Raw genomic sequence first — 17,784 nt, forward strand, 5'->3', positions numbered from 1 at the left:
TGTGTGTGTGTGTGTGTGTGTGTGTGTGTGTGCATATAAAAATCCATATATTGACTGCATAGTATAAAGTGGTGTATATGGTTTGGTAAATTATTCTAGTTAGGTTAACTTGACTAGCAATATTGTTATTATGTAAAGGGTTTACATCATTATGACGACAAAAATATCTATGTTTCTACCCGGAACATAATATTGGTAACACAAAATGGCGACCTCCTTGCTGCGGATAGGACGACTTGGATCTCTCAAGGTAATAATTCTAAAATGTAACCATAACACGTTTTTATGATGTCGTGTTGTCGTTCAACAAAAGGAAAATCAATAATTTAACAGGTGATACTACATACATGGTATATATCTCCGCCCACTGTACCGTCCTGTATATTGTCTGACCCCGGTCGGACTGCTGAAGTTCAGGGATGGTACCGTAGTACAGATTACTATAGGACGGGACACATCGGAATGTTAAAAACGTTTCTGTTTTCTGTAGTCAAAGTCAACATTGTAACACAAAACAGTGAGGTAGCGGATTTTTTTGGACATAATTTAGGAAGCAACTGTCACTGTCGTGGTGTAATTCGGTGCCCTCCATTGCCATACACACGTGAAAGAGGTGAATCAGCTCCTGGCTCACACCATCTTAAAGTAGGGTCTTAACACTCCAAACGAGTTTAAGGTAGGGCCTTGACCTCATCCCTTTAAATGAACAGGCGTAGTAAATTCTATTCAACATTGTCACTAAAATGTCTTACACTAAATATGCCCCTCTTTGAATGGCACAGTTGTTGTCCCTTATGGAATGACTGTTGAGGTGCACAATATATTTGTTGGCCTAACCCAATCAATAATAGTATAGGTTATTCCTACGTATCTCTATCGTACCTAATCCCAGTACTAGGCTTGCACTCCCATTGGATTACCATCTTTCCCTTGTATTGGGTACAAGGACCAAGCCAAACTGAAGGATTTTTTTTGCTGTCACCATAATTCCTCCAAAGTAGATTTTTGCCTCCTGGTGAGAGGCAACCAAATCACAACCTACTAAGGGTACCTCATTTGGTGAATGATGTCACTGCTTCAAATAATAAAGCCTATTCATAACTTTCAAAGTCTCCATTGTACGATTTAGTAGCATGTTGACCACAGTTTGAGAGTTCTTGACCTCCAGCTCTCCTGAGTCTCCATCCTGTTGTTTGTGTTTGTGGTCCTCTTGTTTGCAGGCCTTGCAGCTGGAGAGCTGGGGTGTGCTGCGCCAGCCAGCGGCGGCTCTCGGCACACAGGGAGGGGAGCCCCCAGCTAACCCGGGAAAAGCTCAGAGCAAGAGTAAGGCCTTTATCACTCCTCCACTCTTATCCTCTTCTTACCCCTCTATACATTATGTTTGTTTATTGTCAGTGAAATAATGTTTAATGACAAAGATGTTGTGATTATCTTTCATAATGCTATTGTAACATTTATTACCCACTTCCATCTGCATCCATTGTCAAGTTCATAGTAAATAAAGTTAATGGGTATAACTTCCTTTATTCACTTGTTAAGGTGGCAATCTAGAAGATCTCCCAACAATTTGCATTTAAATAAATGTCAGTTAAGTCACAATTGCCAAATTAGGTTTCACAATCGTGAAAGCAGACTGAAGTATTAGCAATGTTACGAACTAGGTGTTGGTGGTGACATTACTGCCATTCATTCAAATAATAAGGGGCATGCAGTGGTGGTACCAGAGAGGGTTTGGCAGAGCTACCCTAACAGATTGTGTGTGTGTTGCGGCGCACTGTTTATTTTTCACCATAAGTGCCACCAAAAAGAACGGATATTAGATCTTGAGATTTCCACTTTAAGTTTTTCCATATTTCAGCTCCTGATAAGATGTATATTGTCTTTGTTGAATCAATCCTGTAAAGCATAATCAAAATAACCCCACAACTTATTAACCAAAGTTACTTTCAATTGCTCAACCTGGGTTAAGGTTTAATTGTAAGAGTTCTTAAGTGTGCCTAAGATACCTTGACAACCAGATATTTCCTTCTTTGATTCTATCGCTATTCTGTCCTAAAATATTACTGTTTACACTTGCTTGGATCTAAACAAGGGGGCCCAGAAACCTATTCCAGAATGGCGACATGAGAGCTGCTTTCTCTTAGATGTGATTCCAGTCGAGCATTTGACCCAATTCCATGTGGCTGTTTAACTGTTTTAACCGTTCTCCTCTGCAGTAGAGGCTCCAGATGAGAGAGCATCCTTGCTAGCCTACAAGTCCGCAGTCGCCTTCCCCGTTAGGCTTGCGCCCGTCGGGTTTCCCCCAGCTCATCTTCTAGGTGAACCCCAACCTGAGGCCATCCCTGTTGGTCAGACAGCTGTGGCCGCCGCAGCTGCTGCCACACTCGCCCCTCCAGCAACCGCAGCTATTGAAGCACCACTTGCCAAAGAGCTCCTTGAGGAAGCTAGTCCAGCGGGCCATGTCAACCCGATTACCGAAACCCCAGCCCCCGTCGCTGAGGCCGCTCCTCCTGTTCTCACTGACCCAGCCCCGGAGGTGGCTGTGGAAACCCCTCCCTCCCTACCTGAGGCGGCGGTTACCGAAACCCCCGTTGTTGCCAAAACTACAGATGACGTGACTCCAGCAGCTGCCACCTCCTCTCCGCCCGAAGAGCCATCGGCAGACGGATCGTCCTCTTCCTCTTCATCCAGCAGCGACTCTGACTCTGACTCCGACTCTGATTCTGAAGACTCAGAAGAGGGAGTCCAGACGAAGACGAAGGAGCCCTCTGCCACAGCGCCCTCTGCTGGAGAGGTCGGCGTGAGCCAAGACGCCGTTTCTCCCGGGGACAACATGAAGACCGGAGATATCAAGCAGGAGACGGCTGCGTTCGAAACCATTCCGGTGGACAGCCCTCGTACCTCAGCTACCCAGACCACAGAAGAAGCTGAGGTTTCCGTAGATACGGATGCTGCAGTGGTCTCCAGTGAGGCGTCCGAGGAGTTGGTGGACTCTGCTCCCCAGATCTCCTCTGCAGCTGAAGAATCAGTCGCAGACGCGGCTCCCCAGGTCCAAGAACATGCCACCGAACTAGCATCTGACCCCCAACCCACACCAGACAAACCCATCGAAACCGCTCCTCCCCCTTCTTCTTCCTCTTCTCTGGAAACCCCATCGGAAGGACCAGCGGTTGCTCTTGAGGCTGCAGCTGAAGCTCACGTAGAACCAGAACCCCGGGCCCCGCTAGAAGCAGCAGAAGCCCTACCTGAAGCTCCACTGGTTGAAGCGGTGGCTGAAGCTCCCCTTGAAGCTGAACCTGTGGCAGAAGAAAGCCCAGAGTCCGTGTCTGTGGCCCCAGCCGAGGTGGCATCTGAGGCTGTGGTTAAAGCAGAGGCCCCTGTAGAGGGCACTGAGGAGCTGGTGGATACAGCTCCAGTCTTGACTGAAGCTGCAGGGGAGGAACTCCAAGCTGTGGAAGTTACACATGCGGAAGAAGCTCCATCCGCTGTGGAAGCTGCAGCCCCAGTAGCAGAAGAGAGCCCAAAGTCTGTATCTGAAGTGGCCCCAGCCGAGCTGGCCCCTGAGGCTGCAGTTGAGGCAGCGGCCCCTGTAGGGGGCTCTGATGAGCTGGTGGATCCTGCCCCAGTCTTGACTGAAGCTGCAGGGGAGGAACTCCAAGCAGAGAGCCCAGCTGAGCCTGAGGCTGTTGAAGCGTCTGAGGGTATACACCGCACCACCACCTCCACCCTAAACCCTACTCCCTCTCCCGCTCCACTGTGGATCTTAAAACACCACACACCTCACCATCCTATACAGATATACAACGTCACAGTGTTCATGAAGGTGGCTTCACTATCCCCACAAAGCATGGGTCAAGTGGTTGTGTCTCGGTGCTGTCCCTGAGATTTAGTTTTAGTAATTTAGAAATGTTAGTTTAAAATACCTCCCTCACATAGATGCCTCTGCATTAGTAGCCTTTCTTTCGCAATAGCTCTTTCCTGTTCACCACATTGTTTCCTTTGCCCTTCATCCCAAAGAGGTAGTCTCAGTGAAGCCCTAGGCCTCTCTAACATGCTGGCTTTCCACTTGCCTATTTCCAGTCCATCGCTACACTAGTCATTAACTGATAAGAAATTCAAACATGAGATATAAGCTAAAGTGCTCGGGACAGGGTCACGTTGCATTCATCTTCTACATGATTGCGTTGCCACCTAAATGACTCCATGAAATTCCTTTTCACTGACAATAGTTTAGGATTGATTCTGTGGCTTGCATGAACCCAGGAACTGATATGATCATTATACTGCCTCTGTTACCCCCTGTACATTCACATCATATACAATTTGAGGTTTCTGCAGAAGTCTGCAGAGCCTGTGCATCCTCTCATGCTTGCAGATAATAACTACTAATCTTAACAACCTTTACCCTCCTCCTTCTGTTGATTTTGGATTTAAACTCTTTTCTGAATATCCTAAAAGGCAGCTCCACTTCCAGAGGACTTTGGAAACATTTCTCTTGTGTTTTATATTTTACTTTTTGTATATTTTGGTTGCGTTGTTCATCACCTCTTTTGCCCATCTTCTACGGTGTTTTGGACTACTATGATTTCCTAGTTATATTTCATTGGGTACTGTTGACATTTTTTCCCTATGGTCAGGGTTAACCTGATGTGTGACGGCTAATGCTATCGCTAATGCTAATGCTACAGTGCACATGCTCCACAGTTTGGACACATTTAGAGGAGTGTCTAAACTTTTCTCCGCTGTAATGGTTAACCTGAGGGGTGCCAACTAATGCTAATGCTATTGCTAATGCTACAGAGCACATGCTCAGGGTTCCAGTTACAGAGGAGAATGCGGTCCTCCACACCAGCAGGTCTTAAGTGAAGTCACCTGGGAGACATTTGGGATCAGGGGAGTCTTCCTGGAAGCAATGGATAAAGTGAACCAGATGTTGCAAACCTTATGCCATATTATTATATATTTCATCATTTTAAATATCTTTATTTTATTGTGTTCCTAAGATATATTATTATATGTGCTAAAGGTATTTGCAATTCTTAGTTTTATCATATATATATATATATATATATATATATATATATATATATATATATATATTAACCAAACCAGCACATCTTGTTACCTTGGTTGACTGCTTCCTGGTATACACCCTCCCCTTCCTGGGATGCACCCTCCCCTTACACACCTCTGGCTGCAGTTTATTTCTTTCCTTAACACCCAGGGGTGTTGTGCGCCCTTCTCCTGGGTCAAACTCCTACTCCTCCACATTGGTGTAAGACATGTCAGTTAATGAACACCATAAATGCATGTCTTCTAAAACATCCTGCCGTTTCAACTCTTTTAATCCAAAAAAAAAATGTGCGTCTGTTAATGTCGTGTGTGTGCTGGTTGTGAGTAGATTCCCATGGACAACTGTCTCAGTATATCACAGCATGTCTGCAGTCTGACACACAGAAGCCCCTCCAGCGGCACAAGAGGATCTAATTAGCACTAGCTGCAGTCGTTCTTGCTTGGACAGGCTCTTTTATGTGTGCTTGTGCCTGTATAATCTGTGTATCGTGGGCTGTGATTCTGACTGGCTGCAACCAAGTGTATCTTATGCTTTCCTCCCCCCCCCCAACACACAAATTCAGCCCCTTAGGCCTTTCACGCCTGCCTGGCTCCAGTCTCTATCAGGGGGGTGGCGGGGACGGGAGGTGTGCCTGTGATCGTAGGAAGTACCCCGGCCGTAAAATACCTTTTGTTGACACGTGTGACTATTTAAATGTATCGGCCTTCAAAGACCTTATCACATGTTGACAAATTGATACAACGATGCTTGTGGTGGTTTGTGTTCTACTGAGAAGCCAGTATTCTGGTGCCAAACAAGCGCCTCCACAAGGGATAGAGGTCCTTTTTTCAGGTTGAAATACAAGTAAAGATGGGGTCTTGTCAGTTTTTTGGTTATCTGCTCTTCTGGGCACTTCTGATGTTCAGCTCTTAAATTGGGGAGAGGTCTGTGAGACGCCTTGGGGTTCCAGACTGAAGATTTCCTCATCTTATTTAGTATTTTTTATCTACCTAACATCCTGTCCCCTTCCCTCTCTCTTCTCCACAGAGGCAGCAGCAACCCCGGAGCCTGAGGAGCCGTTTGACAACAGCACGTACAAGAACTGCCAGCACCACAACTACAACACGTTCACGTTCGTCGACCTGGATCTGGAGATGGCCAAGCACCGCCTGCCGCAGCCGTCCTCCGGCCGACCATCTCCCCTGCACTAAAGCAGACGGCGGTGATATCCGAAGAGTCGAGACAGTGTCTATCTCGGAAATACCCCCTCCCTGAATATGTTTTGTCTGTTAATGATGGCGATGCGCTTGCCCTTTGTATCTATGGTGCACTTAATTCTGTTGTGAAAAGAAATGTGATGATATATTAAAGTTCACCAATTTGAATCAGTCTCATTCTTTGTGAAGCCTTGATTCTATTGTGCAAAGAGAGGCAGCAACTCATAAGAAGTCTGCAATGATCAAACGCCTTTTTATGGTGTATTTGTACCTCAGGGGGGTCATTTGAATAGCGCTGAGTGCGCAAGTGGTTTATCTGCCTTCTATTTTAATGATTCCACTTTTGACTCGTAGCCCGCCTGTGCGGAATATCATGCCCTAATTATCACGTCTATATGCGGCGAAGGCCTTCTATTGCTTGTTAAACATCCGTGACTTGGTTTGCTGTTAGTGCGGCACTGGCTAGGAAAGGGGGAGAGCAGCACCACCGATTTTTATATGGGCGAGAATCATGGATGCAGAATGTGTTCCTTGTTATGTTTTTACGCAGAAGCATAAATGAGGGCAGTGGATTATTACGCAGTGCCAGCCGTGCCCAGCAGGGTGCATGGACTCGAGGGGGGAGGGGGGGCGAGAACAAGGCTCTCCACTGAGTCCTCATATCTCCTCCCATCTCATGAATATTCATGAGCCAAAGGCTGTGCGTGTCCTTGCGCGATGACGCAACGCGACAACTGCGGGTCCCGATTGCTGCAGCCGCTTGTCAGTGTGACGAAGATTGGCACTCAGGTAAGCTGTCACTCAAAATCTTCTTTTTCCGTTCCCTATCAATCAAACAATCTGGGCTGCACACAAAAAATGCCCAGGGCGAGAATACGCGGACATATTGGGAGCATCGGAGGTTGTTTGGATGGGAGAGCATTGGCAGTACTAGGAAGAAATAAAACTCAGTCTGCGGGAAAAAAAATATGTCGGGCGTTTTGTTGGGGGGCAGAGGAGGATTGTGGAAAGGCAAGGGCGAGTGGTGGAAGCAAGGCCCCGCTCTACCCCTCTCAGAGGAGGGACAGGCAGCTGTCCTCCCATGATTGATTGACTGATGTGGGCAGGATTTAGGAAGCCTCACCGGCTAGCATGTTAGCTTTTATTTTTATGTAGATTTTTATTTTTTACAGACCTTAACGTTATTATGTGATCACGTATAATGCTTTCAAGTGAAACGGGACGATATATTATGTGGAGCTGTTTTATACAGCCATAAGATGTAAAGAAAGCAACGAGCTGCTAGTGATCCGCAGCGGGGCTGTTAGCTTTGTTAGCATGGGGGATCGCTTTCTGGCAGTGGTTTCCTTGCTAAATATGGCGGTTTGCAGTCTGCTTGGTGTTGTACCGGCGGCTAAACGCCAGATAGCACACCACAAATCCTTGTCGTAACTCTGCTTGTGTAAAAATAGCCGTCCAGCTAGTAGTAGCCTACTTTAGCGAGCTACCTAGCGGCTAGGTACCCTGCTGAAGTACACTAGCTGAGCTGCTATTTTTGTTTTCTTTAATTATCGAGCTAATGTTTTGATTGCTGTAGAATTAAGCAGTCGTATGGATTACTGACGAATACGCACAACTCATTTTATTATTTGTATTACTCCCCCCGGATATCTGCTAATGTTGGAAATCGCGTGTGTGTGTGTGTGTGTGTGTGTTATCGGAACATGGGTTGCATGTAGAGGTTGGCTTATTGGGATGGGATCAATGACAGTGTCTTTGAATGTTGGACCACCCAATGGGCTGTGGACAAAAATGGATTTTGCGCTATGTTGAGGGTACTATTTAAATCTGAAATGATTGAAATACCTTTTTTTTAAGTCATAAACTTGGTCCCATAATACATAAACAATATGCATCCCCACATATTTATTGGTTGAAGAATGGCTGTTGCTGTCAGTGACGCACGATGCTACTTTGAATTATTGTGCATGGAACATGCTTCAATATTATATTTTTAAATGAAAGATAAATATAGGACATTTTCCCTGTTCCCTTATCCATTATATGAATCTCATAAAATACAATTTCTTTTTACCCTATCATAAAATCATTCACACCATCTAAGTTCAACTTTTTAGTTAAATCTCAAACTTAAAAAAGGAATAGCCATATGTTAAAGCCTATTGTACTTTGATCTTGGCTGTTTGTATGTGTATGTCGTAAAGGTTGGCCCACGGTCCCACCTCTCTATAATGCCCCAGTGTTTGCAGCATCTGCAGTGAACATGATGGCAGCCCAGTCGGTTTCCATAGACAAGTACCAAGAAGGAGAGCAGCAGGTGGGTCTCAGGGGAAGTCCTATCTGGGGCTGTGCATTCTGACAATCTATGTGAAGCACTCTAGCCATGTAAAAGTAAAGTTTAGTTGCCGATATGTACGTATATTCACAGTTACAGTATATTCCTCCCCCAGTGTAAGCTCGTCAAAACAAAGCTTTAAACTAAAGATAACCGGGCCTTCTTCATACAACATAATACTTGATATCCTTGCATCTCCTGTTTGAGTATTATATTTGCAATGTATCGGTCTCAGATCACAGTGAGCTACAACAAATAACCGTACAGCAGACCTGCAATGTTAAACCACAGAGCAAGGACCTCTTCCCTCAAACCGCTCCTCCCCGTACGCGCATCACTCACTACAACACTCAAACATTGCCAGTGCCAGAACATCGCTGGTGTTCATAAAGAGAGCGGGGGAAAGATCTGTGACTAATGAGAAATGTTCCACCCCAAGCAAACAAGTATTTTTAGCCCCGCCGGAGCTCAGTCCAAGTCATTGTTACCCGAGTCACATGGTTGGAGCTGGGATTGCTGGCTGGTTCGCCATGCTGGGTCTCTCCCTGGCTCCCAGCCTGGCCCCCCGGCCTGCTGTTAGTCACAGGGCAGGTTCAGGCTGTTGAACCCCCCCCCCAGAGGAGAAGGGGAGAGACTTGATTCCCAGTCATTCAGTTCTCCTTTTTTAACAGAGCATTATAAAAACGTCATTATAAAATGCGGCGCTCGGCATCCCATAAAATGCTGTTGAATCCTCAGCTTCTCCATCTCCTCCAAGCAGGAGCGTTATGACAATGGATGTAATGACATGATCATAACAATTATTAATGGAAAAATATTATTCATGCTGATATTGTTTCCCTGCTCAGTTGCCAAGTTCAAATCTGAACAAACTGGAACCAAAACAAACGGGTACGGCGGGTCAAGCTCAGGCTGCCGTCTCTCTGTGTCCATTGTACCTCCCTGCCCTGTTCAGGCTCTCGGTCACATTATGCCTCCCAGTGCCGCTCATGCTGATCATCTATCCATTCCCCCAGCAGTTAGTGCAGCTTTGGCTCGTTAAAATAACAGCTCCTTATAAGGATTTCCCCCTGCAGCTAGTTCACATGATGTCTTTATTTTATCCTGTATCTCTGTTCTCGCTTATTCTCCTGCTTACTGTCTCTCTCTGTCTCTGCACGCATATCATCTCATCTGTTGGCTTGCAGATGCAAGGTGTGGCCCAGGCAGAAGGGGATTCGGAGCAGAAGTTCATCGAGGGGTCATTGGTGGAAGCTCCGAGCCCCACCCACAACGAGCCACAGACGCCCATGGACGCAGACAAAACTGCCATATATCGGTACTGCCCTCATCCTCTCTCAAACGCCCTTTGTCTCTCTATCGACTCCCTCTGTCACCTCCGCTCTTCAGATGAATGGGGATTGATTACAAACGGGTTGGTTCAGGCCAGTGTGTCTGAGCTGTCTTCTTCTACCCTTTGACATCAGATTTCCCTTCCACAAACAATATGTAAAAAATAATTGGGCAATGTTCCTGCCATGCAAATGATTGGTGACAAATGTATGTACTGAAATGTGGTGAGGAGTGCACATTGACATAACGACTACAACTGGACTCCTAATGTGTCAGGCATTAAGAGCAGATTAGTCCTATACTGGTCCTATACTAGTCCTCTACTGGTCCTATACTGGTCCTCTACTAGTCCTCTACTGGTCCTATGCAATCCAGTGGGATCTGAATTTGGATGCCACGTGCGAACAGGTTCAGAGAGGACCCTTCCAGGTGCTCTCGCTTCGTGTGCCTGATGTTGAACGGTGTCTTCTAGAAGCTCAAGCACTGAGCATCTCTTTGCCTGAATAGACAGTACATATTTAGCCTTGTTATCCTCCTTTAGCGCATTGGCTTATTGTAGCCGACCGAGAAAGCTTTTGGATCCTGAATTCAACAGTGCATCACACAGCACTAATCCTGAAGATTACCATGGTAAAAAAATACCACATGATATGTTTTACAAAGAGAGTGGGAAAGATTGAGGCAATACACACAGCATTTGCATTATGTTTACAAATCTGGATACAGTAGTTTGCATTGGTGGTGTCACAGCCGACTGTCATTCCTTGGTAAATGTATATTTGATCTGTCTATTGTGTATATATTATAATAATAATAATAAAGGTTCAGAATATTCCCATATAAAATAAAGGATGTCTCAAACTGGGTTTTTGTTGTTGTTGTTGTGCAGGCACCCTCTGTTCCCGCTGTTGGCCCTGCTCTTTGAGAAATGCGAACAGTCCACACAGAGCTCGGACTGCATCACGTCGGCCAGCTTCGACGTGGACATCGAGAACTTTGTGCGCAGCCAGGAGAAGGAAGGCAAGGCCTTCTTTAGCGAAGACCCTGACCTGGACAACCTGGTGAGAGGACAGGGTGTTTATGTTTGCTTACAGTCACATCTATCGCTCTGGCTCTCACTGTCTCTCTCTTGTTCTCTCAGTTTCTGTGTTTCTCTTTTCTCTCTCTACTGCTCAGTGTAAGGAGATGCATATTACAAACTAGATCAGATAACACCTGGTCCCAGCTTATTCGTTAAATAAACCAAGAAGTGGAAAAATTGCATTCATATTGGGATTTTTCTAGCATCTTGTGATGATTCACAGCCTTGCTCGTCAAGAGCCTAGGTTTATAATAGTCCCTTAGCTTTATTCCAATGCATAATCTACAATCAGAGTAGATGATTAAATGTATCAGAAGATTAACATTCTTCCCAGCCTTAATGGTCCTGTCTAATTTGCCATAATTGAATATCTTCCCAAAACAGTTGGATTGAAAATGATGTGAATTCTTCTTTAGCTCTCTTAAACGCCCCATTCCATTGGTGTGTGGCGACACAAGACCGCGGTGACTTGAGTTCCCATCACCAGTTTAAATCCACTGTGTCCAGTGGATGGCGCTGACGTCAGCCCTGCTCGCTGTTTGCGAGTCTTTGAAATTTTAAGAATACCTATAGAAGTGCATAACCCATTCAGTCTTGTGTCCGAGAAGCATCGCCATCCACGCTAGAGTTCATAACAGTTTATTTTGTTTTTCATTTGTGTCTACAACTAAAATGAAAATAAATCGCTAAAATTGATATTGAACACGTTTTTTTCCCAATATCAACATCGTGTGACACTAAAGGTAATATGTGTGACACATTGTCCAATGTGTAAAGAACACTTATCTGAAATAAATTGGCTGATTTATTGAGATTAGGAAGCAAAAAAGGTGGAACACTCCTATTGAAAGTCAAACAGAATTCATCATCGCGGATATAATCGTGCGTGTTCCACTTCCCCCTGTGTGGGGGGAAGTGGAATGTCTCTCAAACGAATCAGTCAAATTTTGCAGTAGGCTATAATCTAAAGGTAAATAGCCTACAATGAGTGTGTGAATGTGTGTGTGGGTTTTTCATCGACTCAAGACAAGAACTTGATCAGTTTAAAAACACAACTCGAAGCAGGCAGCACTGCTGTATCAGACATGAGAATCCCAGCCGAGTCAAACAAGCCCTGCTCCAGAGAAGCCCTGCTCTAGGAGAGCCCTGCCCTATCGGAGCTCTGCGCTAAGGGAGTCCTGCTCTAGAGAATGGACTCAACCAAAGTATGTTCCCAGCTGCCGGGCATGCGTTTTAATCACAGGAGTGACAACCACATGATGGTCTGTTGCACACGGGATGGTAACCCTGGCAGTCATCTTAGCCAGGCCCATCTTTACATGGATGCGGTTGGTGGTAATTCTCCCCTCTCTAATCCTGTGTCATTTAGTTCCATCAGACCCTTAATGTATCCTCTAGCAGTTGTTTCTTTGGGTTTTTGTGATCAATCAGATGGCTTCGGATTCATGGGAAGCTGTGAGTATTTGACACACAAAGAAAACAAAACAATTCCTGTTATCAACTTTGGACATGCTTAAACACTAACGTAAAATGTCCATATTCTCCTTTACCTGGATTGTATTAGTAAATGCCTACTCACCCCAAATCTAGAGGTAGACTTTCCAGTTTAACAAAGTCAAAGTCCAAAGTCAATATATTAAACCAAGCAGCTAGGGTTAGGGTTTACCAAGATGCTAATTAGCATCAGCTCATGTAAATCCAGGGCCCTGTTTCAAGGGCTGGATTTTCAGGGTAACCGGTTATGTCAACTCAGAATTCAAGAGAAGCCAGAATTCCTTTGGTTTCAGATACCAAGATTAAAAACTGTCCGTTACCACGCCCACCATGCTGTGAGCCTAACCTGGATCATGGTTTACAGCAGGTTGGCTCAAGGTAACCCAGCCCATGCCTGCAGTGAGGACTTCTTTCTATCTTCTCGTTGGTTTAAATAATGGTTCATTAATGGTTTCAGGTCCAACCTATCTGAGATTGAGTGGACTCGTTCCTTGAATTGAAATCAGCTGTTCTGAAACCGAACATCCCAACAGTGCAGGGAAGTGCTGGCCCCATTCGGAGTTCTTGGTGATGTTCATGCTGCAGTGTAGGGCAGGAAGTATAACAGGGATGTCTTATTAGAAGATGGTAAACATCAGAAGACGACTGTATAATGGGAGTTTCAAGGGGTCTTTCTCTTCCTAACCCTTTGACCTTTCCCCTTTGACCCCCAGATGGTGAAGGCCATCCAGGTGTTGCGGATCCACCTACTGGAGCTGGAGAAGGTGAGTGACCTCTGCAAGGACTTCTGCAGCCGCTACATCGCCTGCCTGAAGACCAAGATGAACAGTGAGACGCTGCTGAGCGGAGACCCCGGGAGCCCCTACTCCCCGATGCAGGGCCCCGGCCTGTCCCCCCTCAAGACCCAGGTACACCCCACACACAGACACATGGGCGCCCCTAGTCCCACTGCAAGGTCTGGGCCTGTCCCCCCTCTAGAGCCAGGTACACCCCACACACAGACACACATCGAAGCCCCTAGTCCCCTCTGCATAGTCTGGGCCCGTCCCCCCTCAAGACCCAGGTACACCCCACATACACACAGACACATGGAAGCCCCTAGTCCCCACTGCAGGGCCTGGCCCCTCTTGAGACCCAGATGCACAACAAGGTATAAAACAAGTTTGTTTGTAATGTGTGTTTAAAAGATGTGTGTGTGTATGTGTATGTGTTTCCTCAGACTCCCACCTCCTTCGCAGGGACCCTCAGTCCCCAGGGTCAGATCATGGTTCAAGCATCCGCCCTGCAGCAGGGCAACGTTACCTTGACAACCGTCAACCCCACCCAGGTGGTCGCAGGTAACGACCTACATGAGCCTCTTTGGAAATAATCGTACAGATTTAGATTTTCCAACTTGTACTCCCCCCGTTGAAAGAAAGAAAGCAGTAAACGACATAGATATGAAATGTCACAAAGAAGGTATGGCTCCTTATGGGACTTTAATCCTACTGTTGCTGACTAATGAGCAACATCAGCTCTATTACTTCCTGCCAGACCGCGGCCTCCAGGGCACATCAAGTGTAAACACTCATCCTGTGTGTGTGTGTGTGTGTGTGTGTGTGTGTGTGTGTGTGTGTGTGTGTGTGTGTGTGTGTGTGTGTGTGTGTGTGTGTGTGTGTGTGTGTGTGTGTGTGTGTGTGTGTGTGTGTGTGTGTTCTCCAGGTGGAACGGTCTATCAGCCGGTTACCGTAGTAACACCCCAAGGCCAGCTAGTGACGCAGGCCATCTCTCCCGGAACGATACGAGTCCAGAACAATCAGGTGAATCCCCACACCACCACTCACACAGGAGGCCACACACTGTTACAAACACAGTGGGGGGTTCCCTAATAAAGGAGCAGGCCGCTCATTCTCTAGCGAGGATGTCCGCTGTTAAAACTAATTTGTACTCAATACTAGTCATTTAATAACCACTCTTTTATGATCACTGATGCACCGTTTTTGCTGTGTGGGGTAAATCTTTCAAATCTATTTCATTTTAAAAAATAATGTCTGTGTCTCTGCATCTTCGCTCAGCTCCAGCTCCAGTTCCACCAGGACCTGAACGCGTTCAGCCACGAGGAGAACTCTTCCAAGAACAAGCGTGGGGTTCTGCCCAAGCAGGCCACCAACGTCATGCGCTCCTGGCTCTTCCAGCACATTGGGGTGTGTGTGTGTGTGTGTGTGTGTGTGTGTGTGTGTGTGTGTGTGTGTGTGTGTGTGTGTGTGTGTGTGTGTGTGTGTGTGTGTGTGTGTGTGTGTGTGTGTGTGTGTGTGTGTGTGTGTGTGTGTGTGTCACTGGATTAAGAGGCATGTTATTAAAGGGAATTGGGGAAGTCAGTTATTAGCTAATACTTTACATTTGGTGACATAGTCTTGGTCTTTATTTCCAATTGGATCCATCTCCTCTGCTAAACATGACATGGGATGAACCCAGGAGGAGGCAGAATTGTGCCTCCCAAGTGGATGCTGCACTCACAAAAAGCAATGTCAAACTAGAGATTAACAATGTTGGTGTTGTGTGGCCCTGTAGCACCCATACCCAACGGAAGACGAGAAGAAACAGATCGCCACCCAGACCAACCTGACCCTACTACAGGTCAACAACTGGTGAGTCACGTCCCTGAGGAGGGATCCAAGCAGCAGCATGGATATTGGCCCCACCCTCGAGTCTTCTAGTCCACTCTTCAATTATACAAAAAATATGAAATAATCCCTGTCTCCACCGCCCTACTCTGATCCTCTCATCTGCTCCTCTTTCATACGTTCTCCTCTTCCTCTGTGTCCTCCTCCTCCTCTCAGGTTCATCAATGCGCGGCGGAGGATCCTGCAACCCATGCTAGACGCCAGCTCCTCTGAAACCCCCAAAACCAAGAAGAAGACTCCTCAGAACCGGCCCCTGCAACGCTTCTGGCCCGACTCCATCGCCTCGGTGGGCGGGAGCCAGCAGGTCACCATGCCCGACGGTACGCCATCACCACCACCACACCCTTCTCTACCTCCACCACCACCTCCTGCACTACCACTACCACCACCACACCCTTCTCTACCTCCACCACCACCTCCTGCACTACCATACCTCCACCACTACCACCACCACACCCTTCTCTACCTCCACCACCACCTCATGCACTACCATACCTCCACCACTACCACCACCACACTCTTCTCTACCTCCACCACCACCTCATGCACTACCATACCTCCACCACTACCACCACCACACCCTTCTCTACCTCCACCACCACCTCATGCACTACCATACCTCCACCACTACCACCACCACACCCTTCTCTACCTCCACCACCACCTTGTCCTCTACCTCCTCCACCACCTCCTCCCCCACCTCCACCAGCACACCCTCTCCACCACCTGCACTACCTCTACCTCCACCACCACAACCACACCCTTCCTCCACCCTCCTTATGCCCTTCTGCTGTTTGTAATCCATTAGTATTTCATTCATTAGTAGTCATTTATAGCTTTTATCTGAAGCGACTTGCAGTGTACTATTTTGGAAGTGTCATTCAGTAGCATGCAGGGGGCTGGGTGCCTTTCTTATGCAGACAAGTGGGCTGTAGACCACAGGAGTCCAACCCAATGCCATACCTGGTACCATTTGAGTTGATGGATGGTCTTATAGTGGTGAGGGTGTTTGACTGAACCTAACCCTTTGGATTAAAGTCTACCTTTAGACTAGACGGTTCAATATTCAATAGAAGAGGTGTAAGAGGTAGTTATCAGACTCTGCAGGGGAAAAGGGGTTTCATGTTTTCCTTCTGGCTATACAGTACATATGTTGGCTATACCAGTAGATTTATGAGCAACAAACGGTTTGTATGTTAGCAACAGCTAGCTCATACAAGCAGGTTGCTAGGGACAGTCTGCTCATGGCAAACAGGCCGCCGGTCTCTCCGCTCATCCCTCCCTCCCTCGGCAGGCACCATGGTGACCATGAGCATGGAGGGTCTGCAGAGCCTGACGTCGGACGGCGCCACGCTGGCGGTCCAGCAGGTGATGCTGGGCGGCCACAGCGAGGACGAGTCCCTGGACAGCGGAGAGGACGACGACGACGACATGGCTGGGCTGGGCCTGGACCACAGTGACTCGCTGCAGTAGAGCACAGACACCATGGACACACACACGCACACACAGACACATACACACACACACACACACACACACACACACACACACACACACACACACACACACACACACACACACACACACACACACACACACACACACACACACACACACACACACACACACACACCAGACATACATCCATGACATAGATGCTTGTACACACATACGGAAACATGCCGTTGCAAACACATAGACATACACATCCATTTACACAAAGACAAACTTCAAAGCTGATATATTGTTCTACACAAAGACACACTACTACCACTGTATACTAGCCTACAGATCAACACACACACACACACACGCATCCCAAATGTTTGTCTAGAAAAGCTCACACACAAGCATACACACACACACTTCTCCCAAGCCTTTTACTGGCTGATGAATCAACACACACATAACACTTAGACACTACTTTGGCACACACACGCACAAACACATACTCCACAAAGATGATACGTTTACATAGAGCACAAAACCACAGGACGTACGCACAGAACCGCTTCCGCCCACTAGTGGACGGCAGCACGAACTGCGTGATGTGTACGCTCCCAAAAGTTTCATTTCAGAAACCGTTTTTTTTTTTTTTATACCATGTAGACAAACGTTGGCGAGTGCACTTTTTGTATTATATTGTAAGCAACCTATGGAAGCTTAAAAGAAGTGTTATAAACAAGAACACCAGAAGGGGTCATACTTTGTACCGCTCCATTAATCAAGGTTGAATTGTTTTCTTTCATATATATATTTTCTCCTCCTCCGCCGCCCCTGTGCCCGCTTCCGCCCCCCTCCCTTTTCTATGTGAATCCTGTTTGTTTGGATGCCAACGCTTCAGCAGAGAGCTCGTCTTCATTTCCTGCATGCTTGTGTTTTTTCAGTAGAAGTGCACACGACTCTAGTTAGAATCGACTCTACGTTCTCACCGCGGGTCTCTTACCGGGATCTCTTACTGGTGGTCTCTGACCGAGGTCTGTTCTGTGGCCCATCAGGGCGTGGAGAGAGGGGGGGGGGGGGAGGGGGGGGGGAGAGAGAGCTTATTTTTATATACAAACTTGAGAAGTAACGAGTGGTTTTGTTTTTTTCCTTGTTTGTGTTTCTCT

The 17,784-nt window shown here is 46.7% G+C and overlaps 2 protein-coding genes across 2 annotated transcripts; both read left to right on the forward strand.

Moving 5' to 3' along the window:
• Positions 1-205: 205 nt before the first annotated feature.
• On the forward strand, positions 206-6,438 carry ndufv3 (NADH:ubiquinone oxidoreductase subunit V3; the record flags this gene model as incomplete). The annotated part of the gene is made up of 4 exons (XM_079733432.1): positions 206-250; positions 1,221-1,323; positions 2,217-3,701; positions 6,101-6,438. 4 exons carry the CDS (start codon positions 206-208, stop codon positions 6,262-6,264), a joined length of 1,797 nt encoding a protein of 598 aa, XP_079589558.1. The 3' UTR covers positions 6,265-6,438.
• Positions 6,439-6,976: 538 nt separating this feature from the next.
• pknox1.1 (pbx/knotted 1 homeobox 1.1) lies at positions 6,977-17,662 on the forward strand. The gene is made up of 11 exons (XM_079733452.1): positions 6,977-7,059; positions 8,475-8,587; positions 9,793-9,923; positions 10,827-10,998; positions 13,226-13,420; positions 13,732-13,849; positions 14,214-14,311; positions 14,567-14,695; positions 15,063-15,139; positions 15,332-15,495; positions 16,470-17,662. The coding sequence occupies exons 2-11, from the start codon at positions 8,534-8,536 to the stop codon at positions 16,646-16,648; spliced, it is 1,317 nt and encodes a 438-aa protein (XP_079589578.1). The 5' UTR covers positions 6,977-7,059; positions 8,475-8,533; the 3' UTR covers positions 16,649-17,662.
• The last annotated feature ends 122 nt before the right edge of the window (positions 17,663-17,784 follow it).

Source organism: Pollachius pollachius, assembly GCF_949987615.1.
Source record: "Pollachius pollachius genome assembly, chromosome: 3".
NCBI lineage: Eukaryota > Metazoa > Chordata > Actinopteri > Gadiformes > Gadidae > Pollachius > Pollachius pollachius.

Coding starts and splice junctions, on each gene's coding strand:
- pknox1.1 (XM_079733452.1), top strand. CDS start 8,534: ATGATGGCAGCCCAGTCGGTTTCCATAGACAAGTACCAAGAAGGAGAG. Junction 13,421..13,731: donor TGTCCCCCCTCAAGACCCAG/GTACACCCCACA, acceptor GTGTTTCCTCAG/ACTCCCACCTCCTTCGCAGG. Junction 14,312..14,566: donor TACGAGTCCAGAACAATCAG/GTGAATCCCCAC, acceptor ATCTTCGCTCAG/CTCCAGCTCCAGTTCCACCA.